The sequence below is a fragment of the Cavia porcellus genome, unplaced genomic scaffold (genome assembly GCF_034190915.1).
Source record: "Cavia porcellus strain 051 isolate PalLab524CR breed Dunkin Hartley unplaced genomic scaffold, mCavPor4.1 scaffold_12, whole genome shotgun sequence".
In the NCBI taxonomy this organism is placed as follows: Eukaryota; Metazoa; Chordata; class Mammalia; order Rodentia; family Caviidae; genus Cavia; species Cavia porcellus.
The window spans coordinates 42,272,596-42,297,350 of record NW_026947495.1 but is presented as its reverse complement, the minus strand read 5'-3'; the positions used below and the strand labels follow the sequence as shown (position 1 = coordinate 42,297,350).

At 41.3% G+C, this 24,755-nt stretch overlaps 1 protein-coding gene across 11 annotated transcripts in view; it reads right to left on the bottom strand.

Moving 5' to 3' along the window:
* Fmnl2 (formin like 2) overlaps positions 1-24,755 on the bottom strand; it is a 277,669-nt gene that overhangs the window by 8,808 nt on the left and 244,106 nt on the right. For 5 of the 11 annotated variants that reach the window (XM_063259092.1, XM_063259096.1, XM_063259095.1 and 2 more), the window contains exons 11-24: positions 24,377-24,487; positions 21,576-21,725; positions 19,705-19,806; positions 17,737-18,046; positions 17,232-17,441; positions 14,262-14,282; positions 12,140-12,264; positions 11,346-11,548; positions 9,228-9,462; positions 8,113-8,181; positions 7,943-8,023; positions 4,825-4,954; positions 2,597-2,760; positions 1,496-1,597 (exon numbers count right to left, since the gene is read on the bottom strand). In XM_063259092.1, the coding sequence (XP_063115162.1) occupies positions 1,496-1,597; positions 2,597-2,760; positions 4,825-4,954; positions 7,943-8,023; positions 8,113-8,181; positions 9,228-9,462; positions 11,346-11,548; positions 12,140-12,264; positions 14,262-14,282; positions 17,232-17,441; positions 17,737-18,046; positions 19,705-19,806; positions 21,576-21,725; positions 24,377-24,487 (2,013 nt within the window). The remainder of the gene's footprint in view (positions 1-1,495; positions 1,598-2,596; positions 2,761-4,824; positions 4,955-7,942; positions 8,024-8,112; positions 8,182-9,227; positions 9,463-11,345; positions 11,549-12,139; positions 12,265-14,261; positions 14,283-17,231; positions 17,442-17,736; positions 18,047-19,704; positions 19,807-21,575; positions 21,726-24,376; positions 24,488-24,755) is intronic. The other 6 variants (XM_063259093.1, XM_013142479.3, XM_013142478.3 and 3 more) reach the window with 2 other exon arrangements.

Genomic DNA, 24,755 nt, shown 5'->3' with positions numbered 1-24,755 from the left:
CTGTGAACTGATAAACTATCTAATTTAGGGACATTATGATATCTTCTGCCCAGCATGTATCAGTAATAAAGTTTATATATTGGTCTCTGGTGTTTTTGTGGTAATTTTTCATTATACTTGGGAGAGAAAAAGGAGCTGATGCCCTAAACCCCTCTCTTTGTCCACACAGTGCCAGGATTGTCTGAATGCAAAGAAGCAGCCGGCGGCAGCTGGTAACCGATGAGCTCCTTTGTCACGGCTCCCTTGTCTCGGACATGGAGTCCACACTGTTCTTACCCAAGGACACTGCCTCTGCTGGCAGCTGGTCCGTCACTACTACTTTAAGTCATGCTGAAAAGTGATGGATAAATATTTGAGCTTTTCAGTAAAAGCCCCAAAGATACCAGCTTCTACTGATACTGGAAAAATGCCTCCCCCGATATTTTTAATGATTTTCAAGATTTTTCTCCAAACAGGCGGAACACACTCACATTCTTCTCTCCCCTCCCATTGAACAATACTCCTTGTTCCACTAAGAGCACCAGTGTTATACATAGAGAAACCCAGAGAATGCAGTTGCCCTTCTGTATTAGGGGATTCTATATCCATAAATTTATCTAAACATGGATCAAAAATATTCAGAAAAAGTTTATCTGTACTGCAGACTTTTTTGGTCCTTATTCCCTAAAAATAAGGTATCACAACTATTCACACAGCACTTACATTGTATTAAGTATTACAAGCAATCTAGAGATGATTTAGTATATGGGGAGATGCATGCTTCATCAGTTCACAGAAGGGACTTGAGCATCCTTAGATTCCAGAATCTATAGGGGTGCTAGAACCAAACCTGCAGATACTAAGGGACAGCTTTACAGACGGCAATGTTTCCTGAGTGGGCTAAAATTGTCTAACACCTTCCTTTATCATTCTTTCTCGAAAGGCAAATTGTTTGAACACTCTTGGGGTCACTTTCTTTTTCAAGACCAATGGCCGTGTATTATGTCATAGATCCACATAAAGAAACTGAAACAATCCTTGACAATGCCATCCTTAGCGCATACCAGCACTGTGCCGGGCTTAAAGGTCTCCAGATGAGCCAGGGTTAATGCAGCTCTCCCTGACTTCAGCCACAGATATGGCTTCTGCCACAGGTTCCTTCATTTTACGCAATTAACAGCTTGATGACAGGCCTGAGTTTTCGAAGCCCTGCCCCTTTGCTTGTGTGGACCAAGAGTCTACAGCTGGGCACTGGTGAGCTTGGAGCATCTCATTTGCCCTGAGGAAACAGCCAAGAGCTTTTGCTTTCTGGCTGAGGCTCAACTCATGGCCTAAGCCCTCACCACCCCCTGGCAGTGTTTGTCTGCACAGTCACTGCTACCTTCACTGAGCACCCCAACCCAAGGCCTACAGGGAGCAGGACACCTGTGCAGGGCAGGCTGCACTGGGGCACATCTGATCAAGGGCACCTGCTTGGGAAATGTGAGAAAGACTTACAGGACACCTTCCTGTTTACCTTATAGGCCTTCACAAACCGGACAAAGACGGGAAAAAAGACAGAGGGTGGTGTTGTCTTGGGGTTTTCTCCAAAATACTTCACCACATCATCAAAGGCATCCTGTAAAGAAGCAAATTCCTTCTGAGTATAACTAATTCTAGCATTTGAACTGCAGGCCCGGGGAGACGGGACTACACCGGATGGAAGCAAAACAGCAGTCAGAGATAGGAGCTCCTGCAGGCTCTTGCCCTGTGGCCTCTTGTCTCCTCCAAGGACTTGGCAAAGCAACCACAGATGTGCAATCGTGGAGCACAGGGATCACCCACCACTTTCTCCTCTGACCACGTTTATCCTCTTTCCCCTTACACACACACTAAATGATGCTATTTGTTCCAAGGATTTCCAAAGGCCATGGCAGAAATCCTTAAAATCAACAAGGTCAGAAGGGATCTTAGAAGTCTCTTTATCTCTAAATCCCAACCCTTTGCTTCATGTTCCCTATGATATCCTCACTAAGGGGACAATCTGTCTCTGCATGAATTCTTCTTTGATACAAGACAGCCTCAAACCAGAGGCCAATCCACTGGGTCTGTTCAGTCCCCAGCATGACAGCTTCCCATCAATAACAAACAGTTAACTTTGCTCCGAAGTCTGCCTGTATCAGGGACACCCAGAGGGGGGCAGGACTGTGAGGTCAAGATCTACAGAAACCTCACCCATGAGGAACACTGCCGGCAGAGCACGGGCACACGTCACTTAAAGTGAAAATGGAACCCATGCAGGAGGGAGTCCAGAAGTGAAAGGAAAGGGGAAGGACCAGAGAAGGACTCTACAGAGGAGGGTACAGACCCAAATTAGAAAAGGACAATGAAGGGGATAGCTCAAAGAGCAGGAGAGCATGAAAGAGAATTAAGATGTGATACAGTCATGCACCAATTCCCCACGGTCAGTGTACTGCATTATGTACTGCACACATATTTTAAAAAATGGATGAAAAGGACAACAAGCAGGGCAAGAGTGCTTCCAAGGGCGCACTAGGGAGCTACCCCTGCAATTATCATTAACTATGTGAGAACTTTATATTCTGCAGGCAGAGAAAGGAAGCACTCCTCCAGCTACCTGTGCAATCTTGGCATCATCCTGCAGCTTCTTCAGCTTCCCCTCATTGTGGAGGATGAAGTCCTTCAGCAGCATGTTGTGGTCGTGCATGGTATATTCCCTCTTGGTCAAGTCCATGCCCCTCTGCAGTTCTTTGACATCTAGTAGAACATTCTCAAGAGAGACTGGTGCACAGAAAGCAATGTCTCAGTGATCTTCTACACAGAAAGTCAAAACCACAGCACACCTGGTTGCTAAGCCAAATTCTCAAGAGATTCTTAGGCTTATTTGGAGCCCTAAGTCCTAGTTTCTAGTTTTCAGTGCAAAGATCCTTTAATATGAATAAATTAGAAAGTATAACTATTGAACACTACAGTAAATTCTTTATATGTACTAATTTGTTGCACTGTTAACCCATTTTGCCAATAAAGCAAAGCAGCATGAAGAGGTTCTGTAGCCTGCCCTGCCCATAGCTAGGAGATGGCAAATAAGGGAATTCAGGTAATAATGTTGACAAATCCTATGCTACACACAGCTATTTATTTCTGTCCCAGGAACAGCCTACTGGTTGGCGTGCAGGCTCAGAAATGTCTGAGATAAGCACAAAATGTTTCATTCTCTAGTCCCCATCTTTTGACTCTCCCATTTCTGTGGCTTCCCAGGAGGGGGCAGCATTTTGCTCTGAATGTTAGTTGCACAGACCACTATGATTCACAAGGAACCTCAGACAAACTTGATGCTTTCTTATTTCAGAATGGTTTGGCAGGAACCTTCCCATCTGCAGTATGGCCACTGGCCACAGCAGACACACCCCTGAGCCTCCCAAGGACGTTTTCCAAACAGGGCTGGTCCCACTTCTGGTTCTTTCATTGCTTAATTTAGCTCCGTACAGGATGAATTACGAAACAACTGTCCCTGAATCTTTCATTCTAAAATATTTCTGACTACCAAGTACCCAGAAGGCATTCAATAATGTTCACTGGATTAAGGGAAGAACGAACGCGTGAATGGAGGTATGAGGAATCTGGGTAGGGCCCCCTGAGATGAACACAGAACACTTTGGCCAGAGAGCAGCCCACTCTCCACCATTTTCTTCCATAGGCCACTGTGTGGGCCAAACAAAATATGCACGTAACTACTGCCTAAGTAAGCCCCAATTCCTCAATGGGACTTCCCGGCCAGTCCTTTTACTCATTTCCACCTCATTCTCAATCTCTGTGACATCTGTCCCAGTAACAATATCACTCCATTTATTTATCTCTGCAGTTATTCCCACCACCCAGTCTGCCAGGGGGTAAATGAATTATTTTTTAAAAAATACATTTTAAAATTGCAAAGCTTGCCATGATCATGCAAACTGTTACAATAAATTCTGATAAATCTTTTATGAGAAGGTAGTGCACAGTGTTCTTTGGTAAGAAAGCAGAAGCAACAGCATTTACTCTTGATGAGGAAGTAACCAAAAGACCTCACCCTAAAACATTTAGAAAACTGAATGCAGGTCTCAGGACTCTAAATTTATAATCAACACTGGTTGCCGTGGTTCAAGATCACAAGTGGAAAATCACTGCCTAAAATTCCATCCATTTGCATATTCCCCATTCCTTTTTCAAACCTAACACTCTTGAAAGGTCACGATACATTAGATGCTATATACTGTATGAAAAGCAAGAACACTAGGCTTCCAGTCTGTTTCTATCACTTTCTACCCATGCATCCTTGGGTAGAAAGATACTCTAACAATGTCAACTCTTCACCTAATTATGTGGTTATTATTACCTTGTACATCCAGCTATCTTACAGTCACTGATGATTGGAAGAAAAAAAACATAAAATGCCACAGCAAAGCGGTAAGCAAGAAGGACAGGTCGTTCAGCGGTCAGGCAATGGCAAAAGGGTTAGATCTGCCACCTCTGAGCAACTGGGAGAGCAAGAAATCAAACAAAAAAGGTTTGCTGGGGAGTAACTCTCAATCCTAGTTCATAAAGGGCAATGAGCAGGAAGGCACAGAGTCTGGAGGACCTGGGTCATCACAGTGAACACATGGAGAGAGATCAGCTGCACGCTCACATTTCATTGCTCTAAGGAAGGGCAGCACCACCACCACACGTTCCAGCTCAGAGCTTCTGACTTCTCGTGCCTGCCTTTTAAAGGTGTTCTGAAGACTGTTTCTTTAAGCAGGGAATAGTCCTCTCATAATTAAAAGCATTAAATACCTGAGAGTAATGTTAACAGCTGAAATCATGTACCTGCAGCAGCTTTTTCCACATAATGAAGCTCATTATAAAATAGGGACACTTGATGATATTTTTCTTTCACAACATTTGATATATAGTGCAGCAATGTTTGCTTTCGGTCTGTTGACTTTGTATCTAAAAGCTGAAAACAAAATGGCACACGGGTTAGAATGAGGATGAGGGGAAACTGCCCACTGGGTCACTCCCCGACAGACTACGTGAAGTGAGGAGCTGAATGCAATGGCAAACAGCCTGGCAAAAAATATTCCCATGAGAAATACACTAGTGAGCCAGCCCACCAACATTTATATGACTCCAGGACTTTCTGATCAACTCGGGTATATGCTAATGTCAGGGGTGACTCTAATCACCCCAAGCACGGTTTGGACCTTCACCCTGCTTACACAAACTGCCACTTCGGCATCTGCCATCCCATCTCCTGGGCTTCACAGCAAGATGACTACAGCATCAGACCTCCTCAAAATGAACAACTGCAGCAGAAGCTAAGGGGATGCCACACAAGCATGCAGGCCCCCCGACACTGCAGGGCTTCCACACTGCTGTCTTTACTATTAACTCAGTGTCACTCAGTCACTAGCTCCTGATGACCCCAAGCATACTTGTCACTTATGGCCACATGTCCCACATCTGTGGGGTCAGCCACAAGTATCTGTGAAACATTTACACTGTATAGAGCAATCCAGAGCTGATTTAAAGTAAGGTGAGAGTCAGTTGTACCTACTGCATACAGGGGACATGAACACCTAAGGATTTTAGCATGCCTGGGGTGGTGGCAACTGTCCTCCGCAGATACTGAGGGACAAGCATGTGTTGAATTCACCAAGGTATCAGGGGGCAGCAGAACAGTGACTGGATGGATACCCCATTGTATAACCATGTCTCCCCTAGTCTGAGGATTTAGCCCATCCCCCTTTTTCTCACAGGGAAGCCATATTAGCCCTGTGCAGACTGGACAGGATACGGCAAAGAATTTTCCCTCATCCTGTTTGTAAAGATCAAGTGACTCTGAAAAAGAGATCACCTTTGTTTGTGCAGTATAGAAAAGATTTAAAAGAAAATACAACAAAAGAAACCACCAACAGGGTCAAAAGACAGCCCACAGAGTAGGAAAAAAATGTTGCCAGAATAAAGAATAAATGTTGCTTCAGAATAAAGAACTCAAAAAAAATTAAAGGTCCAATCCAAAAATGGGCATCAAAGATGAATACACAATTCTCAGATGAAGAAATATAAATGGCAAATAAACATTTAAAAATGTTCAACAGCAATTGTTATTCGAGAGAGATAAATTTTAAAAAACACTAAGATTCCATCTCACTCCAGAAAGAATGGTTATCATCAAGAAATCAACCTGTAACAAATGCTGGAGGAGTTGTGGGGAAAAGTGCTACTGATGTGACCATATACTGGTACAACTACTGTAGAAATCAGGGTGGAGAGTCCTCAAAAAACTGAAACCACAGATTCCACTTGACCCCGTTATTCCCTTTCTTGGCAGCTTCCCAAAAGAATTAAAAGCATCATTAACAGTGTATATGCACACCCATGTTTATAGCAGCACAGCTTGCAATAGCTACATCTTGGAAACAGCCCAAATGTTCATCAAATGGTTGAATGAATAACGATGTTTTTCTTTTTAATACAATGACTACTACTCAGACGTAGAAAGGATAAATCTGAAACATTTCTAGGTAAACAGATGCACCTTGAGACCATATTCTTAAGTAAAATAAATCAGATAGGTTTAAATATCACATTGTTTCTCTGGTATTGGAAACCAAAAGTATAAACAAGGATCGAAATATATATTAGATACTTTGAAACAGGAACAAAATGTTCAAATGGGAAGGGGAACTAGGGAGGGGAAAAGAAGGAAAAATGGAAACAAAGCTTTTGTAAATAAGGAAGGGGAAACGGGATTGAAAGAGAGGGGAGGGGAATGGAAAATAAAATAGAATCAAGATCTACCATCTACAGGTACAACTTCCCTATGATGAATGTGACCACTGTTTGCATCTAAAAATGTACCAATAAATTTAATTTAAATGGCCTCCCAAAATAGAAAATAAAGAAAAGTGTAAAAATTTTTGAAAAACTTCCCTAATTCCATCCATTCTATTAATCACTTAGCAGTCCAATTATTGGAAGACCAAAAATTGAATACATTTTCATTAATTTTTATAATACAAAAGGAAATAGAAAAACAATTTTATCAAATTTATTCAACAGAAGAATCAACTGGTTCAAATGACAAGGAACACTTGGGGATAGTCAGTATATAAACCAATGGCCGGGGATTTAGCTCAGCAGTATAAGCGCCTGCTTGGCAAGTGCGAGGTCCTGAGTTCGATCCCTGGTGCCACCAAAAAAAATCCACTGCCAAAATGAGGATTCGGTAAACTGATAAGTGCTGAATACTTCAGTCTATTTCCAATCAGTCTGTTTTCCCCTATATTTTATTTAGCTAGTATTAGATCATACTTATAATTCAGACTTTGCTTTCTCTCCTAAAATTTTCAGAGAAATTACCCATTTCTCTGAAAACTCTTCACAAGTATTTTATCAGTATTTAAACAATAAGCTCATTATTTTTGTTTTTGGGGTTGTTTTTGGTTTTGTTGAGACAAGGTCTCAGTATGTACTTCAGACTGACCCTGAACTCACCACGTACCCCAGAGTGGCCTTATACCCACAGGTGAGCGCCCTGCCTTAGTTTCCTGAGCGCTGGGATTACAGGTGTGGACCACCACAAGGGGCAAGATCATGTATTAACTATAGTTCCAACACAATCATTTCCCACAATACCGAACTTCTAAATTACTAATTATTGGTAATCATAAATTAAATACAACATTCCTAATTCAGGTTCCTGAGGAAAGAGTCCGAGAAGTGATACTTCTTGGAAAGGGTATGAATATTTTTAAGGTTTTAAGTCCTTATGATTTAAGGGTGTGCCAGAAAATTTATACAAATTGTTCTTCTCACTAAGAGAGAACCTTCACTAAAAAAGCCACCCTCCACCCCAATAGCCAACTCTCCTGCTCCGAGATTTAATTCCTGCTGCTGTTGGTTATCCACGGAGCTCTCAAATTGCTTCTAATTCACTCACCAAATCTAAACTCTGAAGTTTAAATCCATAAACGGCTCCTCGTTTACTGCTATTCATATAGTTTCCAAGAGCCAGGATGATCTGTAAGAGAAAAAAGAAGCCGATCAGGATGGCTCCCCTGCAAGCTGTGGCTAGTAGCTACCCACATAAACAAGGAAAGTTTCACTTGCCTCCAGAATTTTCTTGAGTTTTTGGGATGACTTTATCGAGACAGATGCCGCTATAATTGCATGCAGTTGCTAGATTCCAATGAAAGGAAGGAAGGAGGAGGGAAAAAAAGACATGTTAATAAAAGGAAACTAATTGGAAACTAAAACTAACAAGAGTAACAGGCCAGCATTGAGACCCTGAAGTCTTCATGGTGAGGTTTTACTTTCTCAAGCCTAACAAACCGAGTTGTCCAATCAAGTCTTAACCACATCATTACATGCAAGCTCTTCTCTAAAACTCTTCACGGTAACAAGAAACATAGGAACTTGTATATTACAAAATCTGCCACAACCAAAACCACCAAGACTGAGTTAGGGATTCAACAGCCTCTTCTGGCAGAACTCGGCCCCAGGCCATGATTTCTCACCTTACACAACATGATTTATGCTTTCAAATAGATGGTGCTGCCCAAGAAAGGTGGGGGCCGCATGGACGTAAAGGGACACAACACCCTCCAAAAGTTCTCAGGACACGTACTGAACAGACACGTTCAGTGAGCGCCAAGTGCCTGTTTACATAAGCAGTAACACGCTGACTTAGAACCGTGAACAGAAATGTTCGGCAGATTAACACAAGGAATGAGACAAACTTTGCTGTTATTTGTACATCAACATGATCTCCTATAACAAACTTGCAGGAGAATTGTTGAATTTAATGCTTCCAATGAAAGCACGAGGACATGGAATGGCTCTCCGACATGAGAATCATGAAAAGCACGTTTTCAGTCAATCACCTCAGCCAGAGGACTACTGTCTTCAGGAAATGGCCAAGTTCGAGAAAATAGTTTTCCTTGTCCTCTCTATCGAAGTATCTTTAGAAATCCAGAGGATTTTGGACACAGAAAACGGCATTTTTTCTTTTTTTTTAGAAAGCAGCATTTTCTTGGAAGAATAGCATGGGAATAGGAAAATTGACTAGTTTTCAATTGGTTTTGCAGACACAATGTGAAAAAGATAGCTAAAATAATAATAAAACCTAGAAAGTTCTTAGACACAATCTTTAGGCCCATTACACTGAATGCGACTCTGAGTTTTTTTATCTTTTGACCCCTCCCCCGCCAGAGCTGGTCACTCACAGGAGTCAGCATCTGAATGCTTTCCGCAAAGTTCCCAATGAAGGCCATGATGGTCATCTTCTGCATGAGCCTCTCGATCTTACTGAACTGCATCATGAACCGGTCTTCATCAGACAAGTTCTCCAGGGGTTTCCTTTCCCGCTCGTAGAGCCGAAGTACTTTCACCTCATTTTCAGTTGGCAAGAACCTCATCAAGCATTCTACAAAGTCTACAGGCAGCGTCTTCAGGTCAAATCTGAAGACAAGGTGGTAAGTCAGCATTAGAAATCCTACCTTCTGGCCACTCCCAGCCCACTCAGCTCATCGGCGCCAAGTCAAAGTCTTGGATTCCTAGGGCTGGACCCAGGCCTCCACCATGGGAGAAGCACTGGGACCCCAGGCTGGGTCCTGACTAAGCAGCAGGAACCCTGACTGGCCCTTCCTGGAAGCTGGGGCCCTACTGCAGCTCCACCTCTTGGATTTCAATGCTATTATCTTACAGTTAGAGGGCAGCCCTGAACCTTTTCAAATTAAGAGTAAATCACAATAGGAGAAAGCAGAAAAAAGGATGAACCATCTAATGGTTAAGTGGTTCAAGAATGGTTTTTAGCCAAGGGGAAGTACTGCCAATTAAGGGATTTATACTATACACACAATTACAGAATATATGGTAACATCTATAAAATATTCCTTTAAACCAAGTCCGAGGCTATATTTCTTTTAAAAAATAACGAATCCAAATGCTTGCACTATATGGATGATTTGGGGCAGGTGCATACATTCCTCAAAGGAATATCAGATCTCTGTGAGTATATGCTCTATTCAAACAAACAAAACAGTTGCTACAACTTTAGCATTATAATCTGGATAATCTTTGGCAAAATAACAGAATTATACTTAAATCACAGCAAACCAGGTACACCAAAATTAGCATGCTGTTGCCACCTTGAACCACTGGTGGCACAAACACAACTCTCCCATTGGGCAGCTTGTACCACCAGTGACAGGAATGGTAATATAGGACAGTTATGCATGTACCACCAGTGGTACAAGCTGTCCAGCCATCGTGCTTTATGAATTATACACCTGTTAGATGTGTGTTAAAAACCAGACAGCTCATCAGGTTTCAGTACACAGTCAGAACAACAGTTGGAGGTGCTATACTATTAGATTATGAGCCTGGCCAAAGAAAATCAGAGCAAATTATCTCTTACAGTTATGAATTCCTGAATGAATCTGTAATCAAAGTTTACAAAATTCTAATTTATGAAGAACTTTTTAAAACATTTAATGAATCCTTATCACCATGTCCACAAAAATAGGAGAAAAAAAATTTTAAGAGAAAAATAAAATCAACTCATTTGGAGAACAAGGATTTAAAAACAAAATGAACTTTGTTTAAAATGTCCTAGAAGATAGGCTTGGTGGTACACTCCTGTAATTCCAACACTTGGGAGGCTGAGGCAGAAGGATCACTGCAAGTTCAAAACCAGCCTGGGCTCCAAAGTGGGCCCAAGGCAAGCCAGAACTGCATAGAAGACTCTGTCTCAAAAAGACAAAAATAAAAACTAAAAAATAAAATAAAATGTCCTGGAAGAACTAAGAGCAACAGTATTCACATTCCTATTGTTATGAATTAAAATATGCATCTGTATCATATTTGCATCTGGCCCTGAACTGTATCATTCCACAAATGCCATCAAATTTGTATTCAATAAATCTGGATAAAATCCACATACTCCAGAGAGTACTGAAATTTCTCCCTTTTCTTAACATCTGCCACTCTCAGCTCAACTTTCCTTTTATGTAAGCATTGCTGCATGGCTATATAAAAGAGCAGCCCAGGACAATAAATGATGTCACAATCCAGATGTTATTCTTCCAAAATGATTAATTGCCCCTTCATATACAGCCCGATAGCAGTAACATTCAGTCCACTTCTTCAGTGCTGGCATCTTACTCAATGCTGAAATGGCACACATACAAGAAAGGGAATCTTTGAAGAATAGGTGTCATCTTATGCCTCACATCTTGTCCCACGATTAAATTACTCTGTTATCTACTAATTAACAGTTTTCTTATTTTCAGTATTATCCTAAATTTACTGCAATATAAGCCTCCAGAATACCCTGAACTTACACATGAATAGCTTTACATATCTCATCAGCCGTCTTTCCAGCTTTCCTTAAAGTTATAGCAAGATTTTTGGCTCTGTTTGCTTCTAGTAATGTCACTTTGTTTGATCCTTTCTGTGTCATCTTCTGCTTGCTTGAAGAAAGATCAATGGCAGGACCTTGGGCTTTTGTCTTGAATATTTCCTCAAATTCATCCACATTTAAATCCTGGGGTAGAGGGGGATCACATTATAAACGGTATTATATTTAAAAATTAGGTCATAAATCCACCATTTAGGCAATTTAAGAAAAGTTTTTACTTTTTTTCTATTACACATTTGTCTTTGGCCATTCTTGCTAATTTATTCCTGTTTTTGTCAGAGTATATCTATTAACACACAGACCAAAAGGAATGTCCATAGTATACTACTGATTCCAATCAACCAATTCATTTGCCTCCTATAATCAGCTGTGTAGACAACTGCCACTCTAAGACTATTAACCAAGGCAGCAAGAGAACTGAGTCTTAATCAACATTGTTCCAAAAGAGGGTTTTATTTCCTTTCATAAACAATGAGATTATAAGACACACGTTTTGTGGCATATGCTAAAGATACCCAAAGCTATACTATCTTAGCCCTTTAAATACAGTTTTAGATTTATCTTATAAAAACAGTATATAATTTTATTCTCTGAAGGTATAAATCTGTTTATTTGGTACTTAAAACACTAGCACTTTATTAGTGAAACCTAACACAGCACCCATTTTGGCTTTGTTGCACAGAAAGACCAACCCCCTAGAACCCATGGGAACAATACCTCCAAAATTCGCTCATCATCAATTTCATTGAAGACCGTGCCATTGATCTGATTGGGCTTCAGAGCAACCCAGTTAAACACTGGCATTCTGAACTTTGTCTTGATTGGCTTTTTAATTTTCACAGCTAAAGACATCAAAGAGAATGAAATTAAGATTCCCTCTAAAACATCACAACCTTCAGAACAATCAGACAACAGTCCTTGCAGATGACATTTTAACACTGGAGGAAGGTGGACAAGAGGCACCCAAGTATGTTTCAATACAAACAATGTCACACACAGTCAGCCAGAGCCATCTGAAGTCCTCATTTGATTATCTGACTCACTTTTATGTTAAAAACTGAAGGCCAGGAGTTTTCTTTTGTTGTTCAGTCAACTGGATTGCTCCTCGATACATATTGATACAATACTTAAAACAAATTGTTGGAAAGCAAAAATTATTTTTGGAGAGCAAAAAATTATAACCAATGTCATGGGACAGCAGAGAGGTCAAATAATAGCAAACTTTGACCTCCTAAATTTTTAGAACACATTTACAACTAAACCTTAACAAATGATGAGAGATTATAGTCAGTGTCTGTCTAAATCACCAGGAATGCAACATCAAAAAAGGGACTCCTCAGCCAGGGCAATATCACCTTGTGATTCAATAATAGAGGTTATACTAGCTGCTAAGTTATTTCAAATAGACTAGGGATCATGAACGTCTTTATCAGAGAATGAAAAAGATAAAAGGGGTGCTACGATGTCCAAGAAACTGGACTGTTTCTCAGGAATGCTTGCAGTCCCTTCTCCCTTTCCTTAGAAAGCAAGTGATCCCCAAGAATCAGCTGTGTTCAACCGGGAGGTGTCAATGAACCCATTAAAAACACCAGAAACCTTTTAATAGGAGTCCAGGAATGCCAGCTCCTCTTATTTTCAGGGAAGGGGCTAAAAAAGGTAAGTCATTTCAAATTCTATGTATTTTCTCATCATAAAGAAGTTGTTCCAAACCATTTAGCTATCCACATTCACTTTCACCAGTCTGCACCATGTAGCCCATTCTTTGCTATCAGTAGCAAGGGAGGGGGAAGAAACTGAGTCCTCTGTCTCAGAACAAAATAAAAGCTACACGCATCTGAGCTCTTACCTGCTTGGCTCCTGCCTGCCTCAGTGAAATTTATTGAGGGACGGTGCCTCTCATTCCTCCAGAGTTACAAAGGCCATAGAAAGAGCAAGAATGTCATCTGATAAATCCACACAACAGCATGCAGGAACACAGAGACACGGCTTTTTCCAAACCAGGCTTTTTATCACTTCATCCCTACTACCAACAGTCAGGCTCCCTCACTGTACATCCTTTTTGTGTCTGTGCCATGCAGGAAAATCCATGTCCTCTATGGGACAAAGGAAGAGATCTTCCTAGTGAGTCTGGCACTTGCATCCAGCTCGGCAGTGTGCAGAGAGTGGGCAGGGGCTGGTCTGTGTGACACGGGCTGAGGCCATGTGCATCCCGTCTCCCCTTCGTGGACTCTGCAGGCTCAGGACGGTCACTAAAAGTTCTCTCATTGGCAGCTACCCTTTTTCTAAGAGTAGGAATACCAGGTCAGAACAAGGCAAGAAAGCTCTTCTCAAGTTTTCCTGACTGGAGCTTGGGGGAGGGAAGAACAGGAAGGTCACTGAGGTGACTGCGACATACACTGCATTCCCGGGGCTCACTAGAGTCTCCAGTTTGGAACTCTCCCAGGTAAGCCACAGACTGGGGGGGACATGACTCTGGGACAGGGGACCAAGCAGCTTTCTTTGGTTTCCTTGTTCCCTTAAAATAAATCTAAAATCCTTTTAGACATGAAGTCTTAGACCCAAGTATGAAGAATAAACAAAAAATAAAGAACATTCCTTTCCTTAGAGAACAGGGACTGTGGTATATGAACCCAGGGAGCCTGCCTGTAAGAGGATACTCTTCCGCAGGTTCCAATAAAACATGAATACGCTTGCAATAACGGCCCACACCCAGACTCTCCACAGACAGCATCAAAGTGCGATGGATCAAAGTAGGATGGAGTGAAAAAATGTCAAGGCACAATGTGACCAACAGGAACACATGGCAAATACTCAACACACTCAGTGAGGAGCGACCTACAGAAAAGCTTGATTGGCCCATCTTTTGTGGAAGCAGAAAGAACAGAGAAAATACAGGGAAAAAAATTAGATATGGTTAGAGTCAAGTGGCTCAGCGGTTCACGCACTCAGCATAGAATTTCATGCTTCTTGGACACATTTCACAAGGCAGCACAGAGCCAAAGTTCATTTCCACTCAGGCCTGCCCTGAAGATTCACTTTACCTTATTTTTTTTTAATCCTGTTTAGAAGAGGGAAAGAAAAAAATGTATTTCATTGTAACGGTTCCAAATAGCCCATAGTCAACTGTGGTTAAGTACTCCATAGGATTTAAACACTTTCGCAGGAGAAAATAACTAGCAAAAGTCCAAGTGCTTACTGGACCAGTGAAAATCCACACTGAGAGGTCCCAAACACATCTTCCCAAAGACAGCCAAGGTCACAGACTGCCCAGTGTCTCTAGTGACCTACCTTGAAAAAGGAGCCAAATCCTTCTAGCATAGATTTGAGAAAGTAAGCCTATGCTTCAAACGCAATTTCACACCACTAATATTTTGTTTATAAAATACAAAAAAAAAAAAAAAAAGAAAAAAAGACACCCTTTGTTCTAGAAATAAACTATAAGCATTTCCTCCTAGTCTCCTATCTAGGAATATACTTGCTCTTTGCCCACCAGAGGTAAGAGATTCTGTCACTTGTCAATCCAGAACCCCAGAGCCATCATGGGACTCTGAAATCTCAGGGGCTATAGGCATATCGGCCCAGGCTTTTGATTGTTCGGAGAAATTCTACTGACTCTGTGTGGCCTATTTCGGCATAGGAATGGGGTGAGAAAAGAAAGGAAGGGGAGGGGAAGGGAAAAGGAGGGAGAAAGACCAACAACAGCTCATCAGATCTGCTTCAATCACTAAATACTGAAAGCTAAACTGAGGACAAGTAGTAATGCAATTCAAGGACTTGCAGAAATACCTGATCTCAAGCTATCCAAGACTCATAAGGATGGTGGAATTCTCACATCTGCTAAGGAAAAGTGTCTCTTATAATCATTTAATGGACACTCATGGTACTAAACAGGAGTTTTTCCAATCTCATCCACTGTCTTCCAAATTACATATGATACCATGGAAGACTTCCAAACATGGCGACCCTGAAGGCATCAGTTATCAGCCAAGCACAGACTGTGACACCTTAAACTCAAGGCAGTTGAGAGAATCAACAGCTTTAGAAATTAAAAGGAGCAAGAACCTGGGGGAGGGGGAGAAAGAGGAGGAGGGAAGAGGGGGGAGAGGAGGGGAAGAAGAAGAGGAGGAGGAGAAGAAGGAGAAGACAGACAGACAGACAGACAGACCAGACAGGATATGCCCTTGAGAAGGAAGCCCCAGCCTGCAAGCCTCAGCCTCCCGCCCTTTCCCTGCCAGGATGGCTCTGCGTCCCAAGTCAGACCTCAAGTGAATGGAAACAGACGCTGAGTCACACATGCACTTTTGCCGGGAAGAAAGGAAGCAGCTTCCAATGAGATGGCAAGGCCGGCACATCTCACAGGAAGCGCTCCTCAGGGGCTGCAAAGAAAGCCTAACTTGTGAGCCCAGGTGCACAAAGCAATTATGGCCCTCACACACGGTGACTGAGAAGAGCCCAGGGAGGGAAGACCCCAGGGCTTGCTAGGAAGTTTATTTACATTCCATAATCCCACAGTTTACCATGACTCCCCAGCAACTTTTCTCTTCAGAAATAGTAAAAGTTCTCAAAGAAAGTGTGGTAGGTAGGAAGACCTTAAAAGGCAAAAAAAAGCCACTAACTTATGATGAGCATCACTTTAAAGAGGCATTTTATTTGGATCTTTGCCAGTTTTGTAGACATCTAGGCAGAATGGATCCATTACAGGGAGCATTCAGACGTCCTGCTGGAGCTGGACACTAGGATGAATGAGCCTGGGACCTTGAAGGGATAAACACCAGAAAATCCTTACAGCTAGGACTGTCTCCCAGACTCCAGGGAACAGGCTGTGAAAGCCACAGTCCCGGAAGTGGAGGCTATCAGAGTGGCAGTCCAGAGTAAACAAAAGAATCCACAAACAGACTGAAGTGGATGAGAAAGCAAACTACTCAGTAACAGAGAGACAGAAACCACAGAGCAACTCCCAATACTTAAGAAATACTCTGTGACTGAGAAACAGCTTGGACCATTATACCACAGTGTAAAAATTCATTTCTGAAAGTCAAAAAACAAGAACTTAATATTCTAAGGAATCACAGCACTTTCCTCTCACTTGCCCACCTCCTTTCCATTTCTAGTGAGGTATGAAGCTATACTCCGTCTCCCGTTAATGGGAGGCCTGTATGAATTATCTGGAAGGCTTTTACAGCAGGGATGTATTGCTCTTGGCAGCACTTTGCACTGCAGCTTCCACTGTTCTCCAGTGCTCAGAAGTCGTGCCTGGAAGCCTGTATCAATAAATGCACATGAAGGAAACTTGTTTCTAGACATTTCAAATATATTAAAAAAAAAAAAAAAGAAGAAGAAGAAGAAAAGAAAGCCAGACACACTCAACGTCTGTGCCTAACCTAGACTCTGATCACCTCAGGTGTCTAGGAAGCATCTGCTGACAAAAATGCATTTTTTTTTAAACAAAGTAACATATATGTACCCACTTCCAAGCTGGCTATCAACTCCACACACTGCAAAGCTGCCAACAGGTACTAACAAAACAAGACACCTTGTCACTTCCCTTCTCTAGGTGGGGCCAGGCAAGGCAGAAGATGAGGTGAGTGTTCAGAACCTCACATTAGTGACAGTGTGACAAAGTATGGCAGAGGACGGTGCTCTGATGTGTGATTATTTCCCTGCACTGACCACACGCATGTGATGCTCCTATAGTATGAGGAGATACGTCACTGTGACAGACCTGGCATGGGGAAGACTGGCTTTCACTCTCTGGAGACCAAAAAAAAAGACTTTTTCACATGAGTATCTCGGTTTTCTATGTTCTTACCTGCTAATCCTGAGTTGAAAACCACTGTGGGTGAAGACATTCCGGGCAGCGGGGGTGCAGAGGGAGGGGGTGGTGGCAGAGGAGGAGCTGGCACTGTCTCAGCAGCAGGTCCTGGGAGAGGAGGAGGAGGGGGTGGGGGCGGAGGGGGCGGAGGGGGCGGAGGGGGAGGGGGAGGCGGGGGCATGGGTGGTGATACGGGACCATTTTGAGCTAAAGAAGGAAACAAATTAACAGTGAAAATAGAGGGATGGTGTTGCAGCATGTCACATACAAAACACTTGAAAGGATTGCTTCCAAGACCATAAAATTCCAACTCATAAATAGGATAAAGAATGTAACACACTGAATGAGTATTTATAACCTCAATCTCAAAATGTAAATAGTTCTTCAAATCAGGAAGTAAAAGAACATGCTACCATAAGTAGACAAAGGACATATACAGTTAGTAAAAGAAGAAATACAGATGTCCCGATCCTGCCTTAGTTCTCTTCCCAAGACTTCTTACCTGCCTCAGCTGTGTCTGAAGACAGAGGTAGTGGCGGAGGAGGTGGGGGCAAGGGTCCTGAAGTCATGGTCCCCGTAACTGATGCACAGTTACCCACTGCTGCTTCTGATCCTGTGGCCAACGCACCAGAAGCCATGACTGGCAGTATGGCGATGTCCCCATCCCCTTTCTTCTGGATTTTAATGGTCCCTTGTTTCTCCAGTTCATGAATCTTTTTTTCGAGGGTAGACTGTCTTTGAATGGCTTCTTCTTTTTCTTTGACCATTTTTCTTAATGTGTGAACTTGGGTATTTGCATCTTTGTAGATTTCCTGGAAAAGAGTCCACAGTCAAGAGTTTGTCTTCATCTAACATTCATACTTCTGATCATCAGACTGATAAACTAAGGTTAAAGAGATAATTTTAAAGAGAAAAAGGATACTTGTAAAAATAGGAATTCTATAAAACTCAGTCAGAACCTACATAGTTTAGTAATTATTAATGATAGTAGTGATGCATGCAATATAGCCTAGTAATTGTTACTGTTAATACAAGCCCTCATCATTTACTAAATACTACTAACTCAATGTTCCTTGCAGATGGAAAGGAACAGAGCAAAAATGACTTTTCTCCCCAAAAGCTGACTTTGAAATATCCTGAGGATGTTCTGGTGGTGCAGCATGTTTTCCTTGCACTTATTTTAAAATTCATTTGTAACTCCTAGATACACATATCAGTTAACAATAGACAAAGGAACCCTAAATCAGACTTGGATAGAAAACAGACAAGGATTAAAAAATCTGCAGAGCACGGAATAACCTATTCATGAGTAACCAGGGACTGACTGTACTTGAATGGATTTCTCTGGCCCTCATAATATCCTTGACCAAGTTCAGGACAGCAATTGTTCGAACATTTTCCCCTTGGTAATGCAGTGAACAAAAGAGCACAAAGCTTTGCTCCACTGATTACTTATTTCTGTCTAGCTTTTTAACAGAGAACAAAGAAATTATAATTTTCATTCAAACGCTGCTCTGGTTCCTTTATTAGGTACCCATGAAGTTCCAGTGAAAGCACTTTCATAGGCCTGAACTTACTCGCTGGGCCTTGTGCATGTGATCTCTCACCACAAACCCCCAGCAGGCAGGGAAACATTCTTCACACCCTGTCTATTATTAATAATCTGAGACTCTGAACTTGAATTGAGTCCATATGCTACAACTGTGTCTCCATGGTGTGCCAGAAAATAAATTTCCTAGAGTTAACTGGAGGAGTCAGAATATCAAGCAACACATGCAGACATGATAACCATCACATAAAATCTGCCATTGCATTAATGGGGGCGTAAAGGCACACCATTTGCCTGAAAACCCTCCAGGCATGTTGGTGTTTTTATGTTCTGCACAATTCCAAGCACATGGCTGGCACTCCATAAATACCTGACATGGAAGGTAAAACAACACTAAGGCCAAATAAAATAACAGGGATTATCTGATAATAAAATGGATTGGTTTGGCTTTGCATTTTCTCTCTCTCTCTCTTTTTTCTTTTTTGGTGAATGTCATTAGGGCTAGCCTATGTTGTAATTTTAGTTTCCACAGCAACTACCAAATCTGGTTTTGAGTAGAAGCAAAGTAAAGAAATACAATGAAGACCAAATCCCAATAAAAATAAGTAATTGGCATGAATTAAATCCAGACTATGTTTTTATTTCCAACAAAATGGGTGACCCACAAAATCAAGTAAGACTCCTCCAGATGGGAAAACATTGTTGCTCCCAAAAATCTGTGATAAGGAAATATTGAGTTCTAGTATTTGATTATATATATATATTATACTTTTCACTTGAGCATCAGCTTTGAAATGACTCCAATAAATATGCTACACCAGTTCATTCCTCTGAAATAAATGTATTCCACATTCACAGAGGCTAATGATGGAGCACACGCCCTGCCATGCCTGTCAGGGTGGCTGCCATGCTCGCACTTACTCGGACGACATCCAGTTCCTTGTTCCTCTGCATGAGTTGCTTCTCCAGTTCCACAATCTTGGACATGGCTTCATTCTCTGTATCTTGAAGCTTTTCAGATAACTGTAAAATTTTGAAAAGGAAGCTGTGTCATAACACAGAAACATTCTGATCAAGTCCTTGGTCCACAGAAAGCGTAGATGCAAGACCATTAGGGGCCTACAGGAAACTCTGCATATGTTCTACAAGTTGTTTTCTGGAAATGTTAATGTGGTTCTGAATTATTTGTTTCTACCAAGAATTAGTAATTCTTACATGCTCCTTAATAAAACCTACATGTCAGCTCCTTTGTGTCTGAGCATACACAGCATGTCTCCCTCCATTCCTTCAGGCTAGCCATGGAGAGAGCAGGGAAGTGAAGGGGGAAGGGAGGCCTCTCTCTCCAGCCGAACTACACAATTAATAGAAGTTATTTGGAGAGGCACTTAAAGCGGCTTACTGCAAATACGAATATTAAGTATGGTCACACTATGATAAATGATTTCAAGAGATAGGGTCAGCCATGTATAAAATCACTGCTTTCTGCATAAGGCACTATGATAAGCAACATCTGATTTTTGATACTTTGCTGAAAATGGATCATAAGTACAAATACCAGGGATGAAGAGTAGAGATTCATGCTGACTGACTTTAGATTATAATTGGGTCTTGCTGATTCTATTACTAACCATACACCAACAAGGTCACTAAAGTACTTACAAAGGGAAAGGTTGTAGTTCACCAGTTTATTCAGAGATGTTCATTTTCAGACTGATGCTAAGGGGTAAAGGAAATGAAGCACATGAAGTACTCCAAAAAGCACATGGGCTGTTCAAAGGGAAAAATAATATTCCTCTGAATAGAGGCGATATGGCTTATATGTAGAGGTCCCCCCTGCACTCATAGGCAGGGTTTTTGGGAATGACTGCATCTTGGGTATGCAATACCGGATTAGTCCACTCGCTAGTTTAGCATAGTTATGGGTGAGGATGATGGACAAGAGGGAAAGCTCACCATAAGTGTGTGTACACCAACTAAGAGGAATTCTGGATGGAATAAAAAGAAGGGAAAAAAAGGAAGTCTTGATGCTTCCTGCTTGCCTGTCAGGGTCTGTTTCTCCTCTACCATACTGGCCTGCCTTATATCTAGCCAACTATGACTGAAACCTCTGCAAATTGTAAGCTAAAATAAACCTTTCTCCTTTAATTTTTGAGTATTGGGTATTTTTCCCAGCAAGGAGGAAGTAACTAACACAGAGACAATTCATTTCACAATCAAGGAGCGTGACAATCCATGTAATGAGTTGGTCCTCATAAATCGGGTTTTCTGCTTATTCTTTCAACACTGAAATACTTCTTCGATGAATGGACAACCTTCTGAAAGCCTTCAGACTCATATTTGAATCGATGTATGGCAAGAAATGTTTCTCAAACAAAACTGAGTCCCTGTCCTGACATAGAGTTGACATTAGACAGGATATTTGGAAAAGCTCCCTGCTTTCCTCAAATATGTCTACTGTTGAGTCTTAGAGAATTTTGTGATTATAAAAGAGGAATGTTCTGAAACATACCACAGAGATAGTAGCTAATGATCTCCACAGGACTGCGTCTATTTTGAGAGGTAATGGCTTATACTCAGAAAATACTTCCTCAAGTCAGATTCTCATACTTCACTTTGCTCTAAGTAATGCCATTTGTCCCACTTTCCTGTGCCTATAACTAAGATCACCGGAACCACTTCTGAGAGGTTGCAGTTCATGCCCAGACTCTTCTACTACCATAAAAGCAAATGCCAATTATGCTTTGTAACCAGTTGAAAGGTAAGCAGTTTTTCTCTTTCTGAGATATAGTTACATGAGAGATGTTTTCTTCCAGTTCTTCCACCCGCTCTAAGGCTGCATTCTTGGTTTCTGCATCTTCCAGCAGCGCTCCTACATCAAACACGTTGTCCAGGTAAGCCTGAATCTGCACTTGCAGCTTGTCACTTTCTGTGTGCTTCAGCTTCTAAAAACCAGAATTATAGGTAAGGCAGTGTTAATTCATCTGTCGAAATAGAATAGTTACCCAACAGTTTGTAAATTTTGCTCATTCCAAAAAACCCAGCTTTTCCAAGAAGGTTTAACATGATGTCCAATTTTTTGGCTTCCCTAGCCCACAATGAGTAAAAAACTGTCTCGGGCCATATATAAGGTAAATAATGCAATATATATATATATATATATATATATATATATATATATGTAACAAAACTTCCTTTATGTTTAAACTTATTAGACCGATTTACAAAACACAAACTAAAGTTCAATCATTAAATAAGAAAACACACATGTCTGCTTAGTAATAAATGCCTATCATCACAGACACATGAACCCAGGATGCAATACTGAGTAATCACTACATTTTGCTCCTCAAAGCATACAAGCACAGGTAACATGTGATACCCATGTTTCCATTTGCCAGGCTGAGTGAGGTCCTTCCAAATTTGTGCAGTTATACTGCAATCTAAAACACTTTTCATTTAGATGAAACCAGGGTAACAGAAAATTCCAAAGCAGTTTTGAAAAGGAATAGTCACAAGATACATAAAACTTGACCATGGCTGGTAGTACAGAAGATCGCCTGAGTAGTGATGGTGCTTCCAGCAGCATGGGTCAGGGAGTAGACAGGTGAAGAGAGTTCAATAGCAGGTGACACAGAAGAGGCAGAGTTTACATTTAGTCTCTAGGCTTATTTTAGTACAACCTACCAGATTCCTTCCTTGGGGCAATGTCCTATGTGAACACTCAGGGCTGCCCAAAGCACAGATCAGTAAGTTTTGTTCAGTTCCCTGCTTCCCAGATGAGACATACTGAAGGGAATCAGTCAGCTCAGAAGTGAGCTGAACAACCGAGTATATCAGTGACTTTTCCTTACATGCAACACAAATGATGATTTATTTTCCTGGGGAGCTGATGAGCTGCTAATAAATAGAAGATGCTAATAAATATTTACTGAAAATCAATGGCTATTTACAAGGCTGCTTTTTTGAGTTGATGAAGTAGTTTTACACACTTGTAATATTTCTCTTCAAAACCACTTCTATCAAGACGCACAGCCAACATACCAAAAAAGTTAAAGAATAAATGTTATAAACCCTTAAATTTTTAAGAGGAACTGTGCTTTGTATAAATTCTCAGGTCAGTACATTCTCCAATCTAAGCCAACCTAAGATTCTACAATTGACTTGTTCAAAACAGTGTATGTTCCATCTCAGTTTAGGAAAAGATTTCTGAATAAGGGCAAAGATTAGAAAAGAAAGTGGAAAAGAAGCTTCACAGAACTCTTCACAAGATTTAAAATAAGGAATAGGTGTTAATCAATATGCTACTACCTGTCATTATAACCTGGAGCCTAAAGCAAGACATCATAAACCTCAATTCAGAATACCATGAAGAATCTATACACTCAAGTACTGTTAAAACACTGTACTCATAGTCTCAGAAGATAAAAATGAGGAAAGAGATCAGATCTCAGACTCAAAGCACAAGGGAGGGGAGCTTTGATAACATCAGTGGGTCTCTAAATAAAAAGGAAAATCCTTCCAACAGCTTCCTAAAGAAACCCAAGAGAGGTCCCTCTGAGTAGGTTTTGTATACATTAGACCCGTCTACTACAGGGCATTCTGGTGGGAAAGCAAGGCTGTCAGGTTGAAAGTAACCAGCTCTGATTCTGGCCCCATTAAGTGAGGGACCAGTGTATGTGATCCTCCAGCTTTACCCCCTGTGAAGATGGGCAGCTGAACTCTAGAAATGCCCATGCTAAGTGTTTCTACCTCTTCACAGCCAAAAAGAGCCTTGAAATGGAGATGAGCAATTCCTGCCCTATCATTAGTGGTCTTTCAAGTGTAACTGGACCAATCCTATAGGAAAGGGAAACGAAAACTGCCTAACAGTCAAAGAGCATGGAAACATCCTATCATCATCATGTGTGCCTCTATACCCGAATCCAGAATCATGAACCAAAAGAAACTCCTTTGCTTTATTTAAAAAAAATGGAGGGGGCATAGCCTTTGCTTATGTAACTATTCAAGTCCATTTATGAGCCTCACATTAAGTTTCGTTTCTTAACTGAAGAATTTCAGGGAACTGGCTAAGAACTTCTGCAAAGGAGACTGAAAAAGAAACACTAAACTCCATTCTCCAAAGAGCTGAAAGTGGAACTTCTAAAGCCACAAACACTTAAAGCAGAATTTAACAGCTTCAGGAGAAGTCTCTGGTGCCTACTTCCTCATGACTTTTTTACACACTAAGCATTTACTCATCACTCTACAGCAGTCTTGGCTTGACTTTCCCTGTCCAGATGGGGTCCCCAGAGTCACCAAGAATGCAAATCGTGTTGCAGCCTGGATGAAGGATGCAATGAAACTTGACCAGACAGACCTCAGAAGCAGAGGAAGGCTGAGCAAGGCTGCAAGAGGTTATCTGACTCCTGGATGGCAGAAATCCCAGGCGGTCTGCAAGAATTCAGCTTCTTTGGCAGACTGTAGCACTCAAATTGTTCCCACTAACCAGCATGACAGTAGTTGACCGCATTGAGTGTCAGGCTGTCTTTAGCTATAGTGGAAGTGCACCTTAAATCATACTTATATTGAAGCCAAAGAGCACAGCTGTACTCACGTCCAAGTATTCATCCAGGCCTAACTTGGTAAATTCATACTGGAGGTGAACTCTGAAGTTCATGTCTTCCACTGAGTGGACCACGATATTAATAAACTGCATAGAGGCCACCTGAAATAAAATTCCCAAGGAGTTAGAAGGGCTCCAATCTTTTTTATCAGTTTAATCACGGACACACGCTTTTAATGTCACAAATCTAGGCTTACTTACCAACTTTTTCTCCTTCATTTCACTGGGCCTTTAAAACTGATTTTTAATTTAAAAATGTTATAATTTTTAAATTAAAAATGTTATAGATGTGTCTCAATAAGATATCAGATCACACTCATTAATATGGATATGATAGGCAGGGATTTAGCTCAGCAATGTTAAGTGCCTG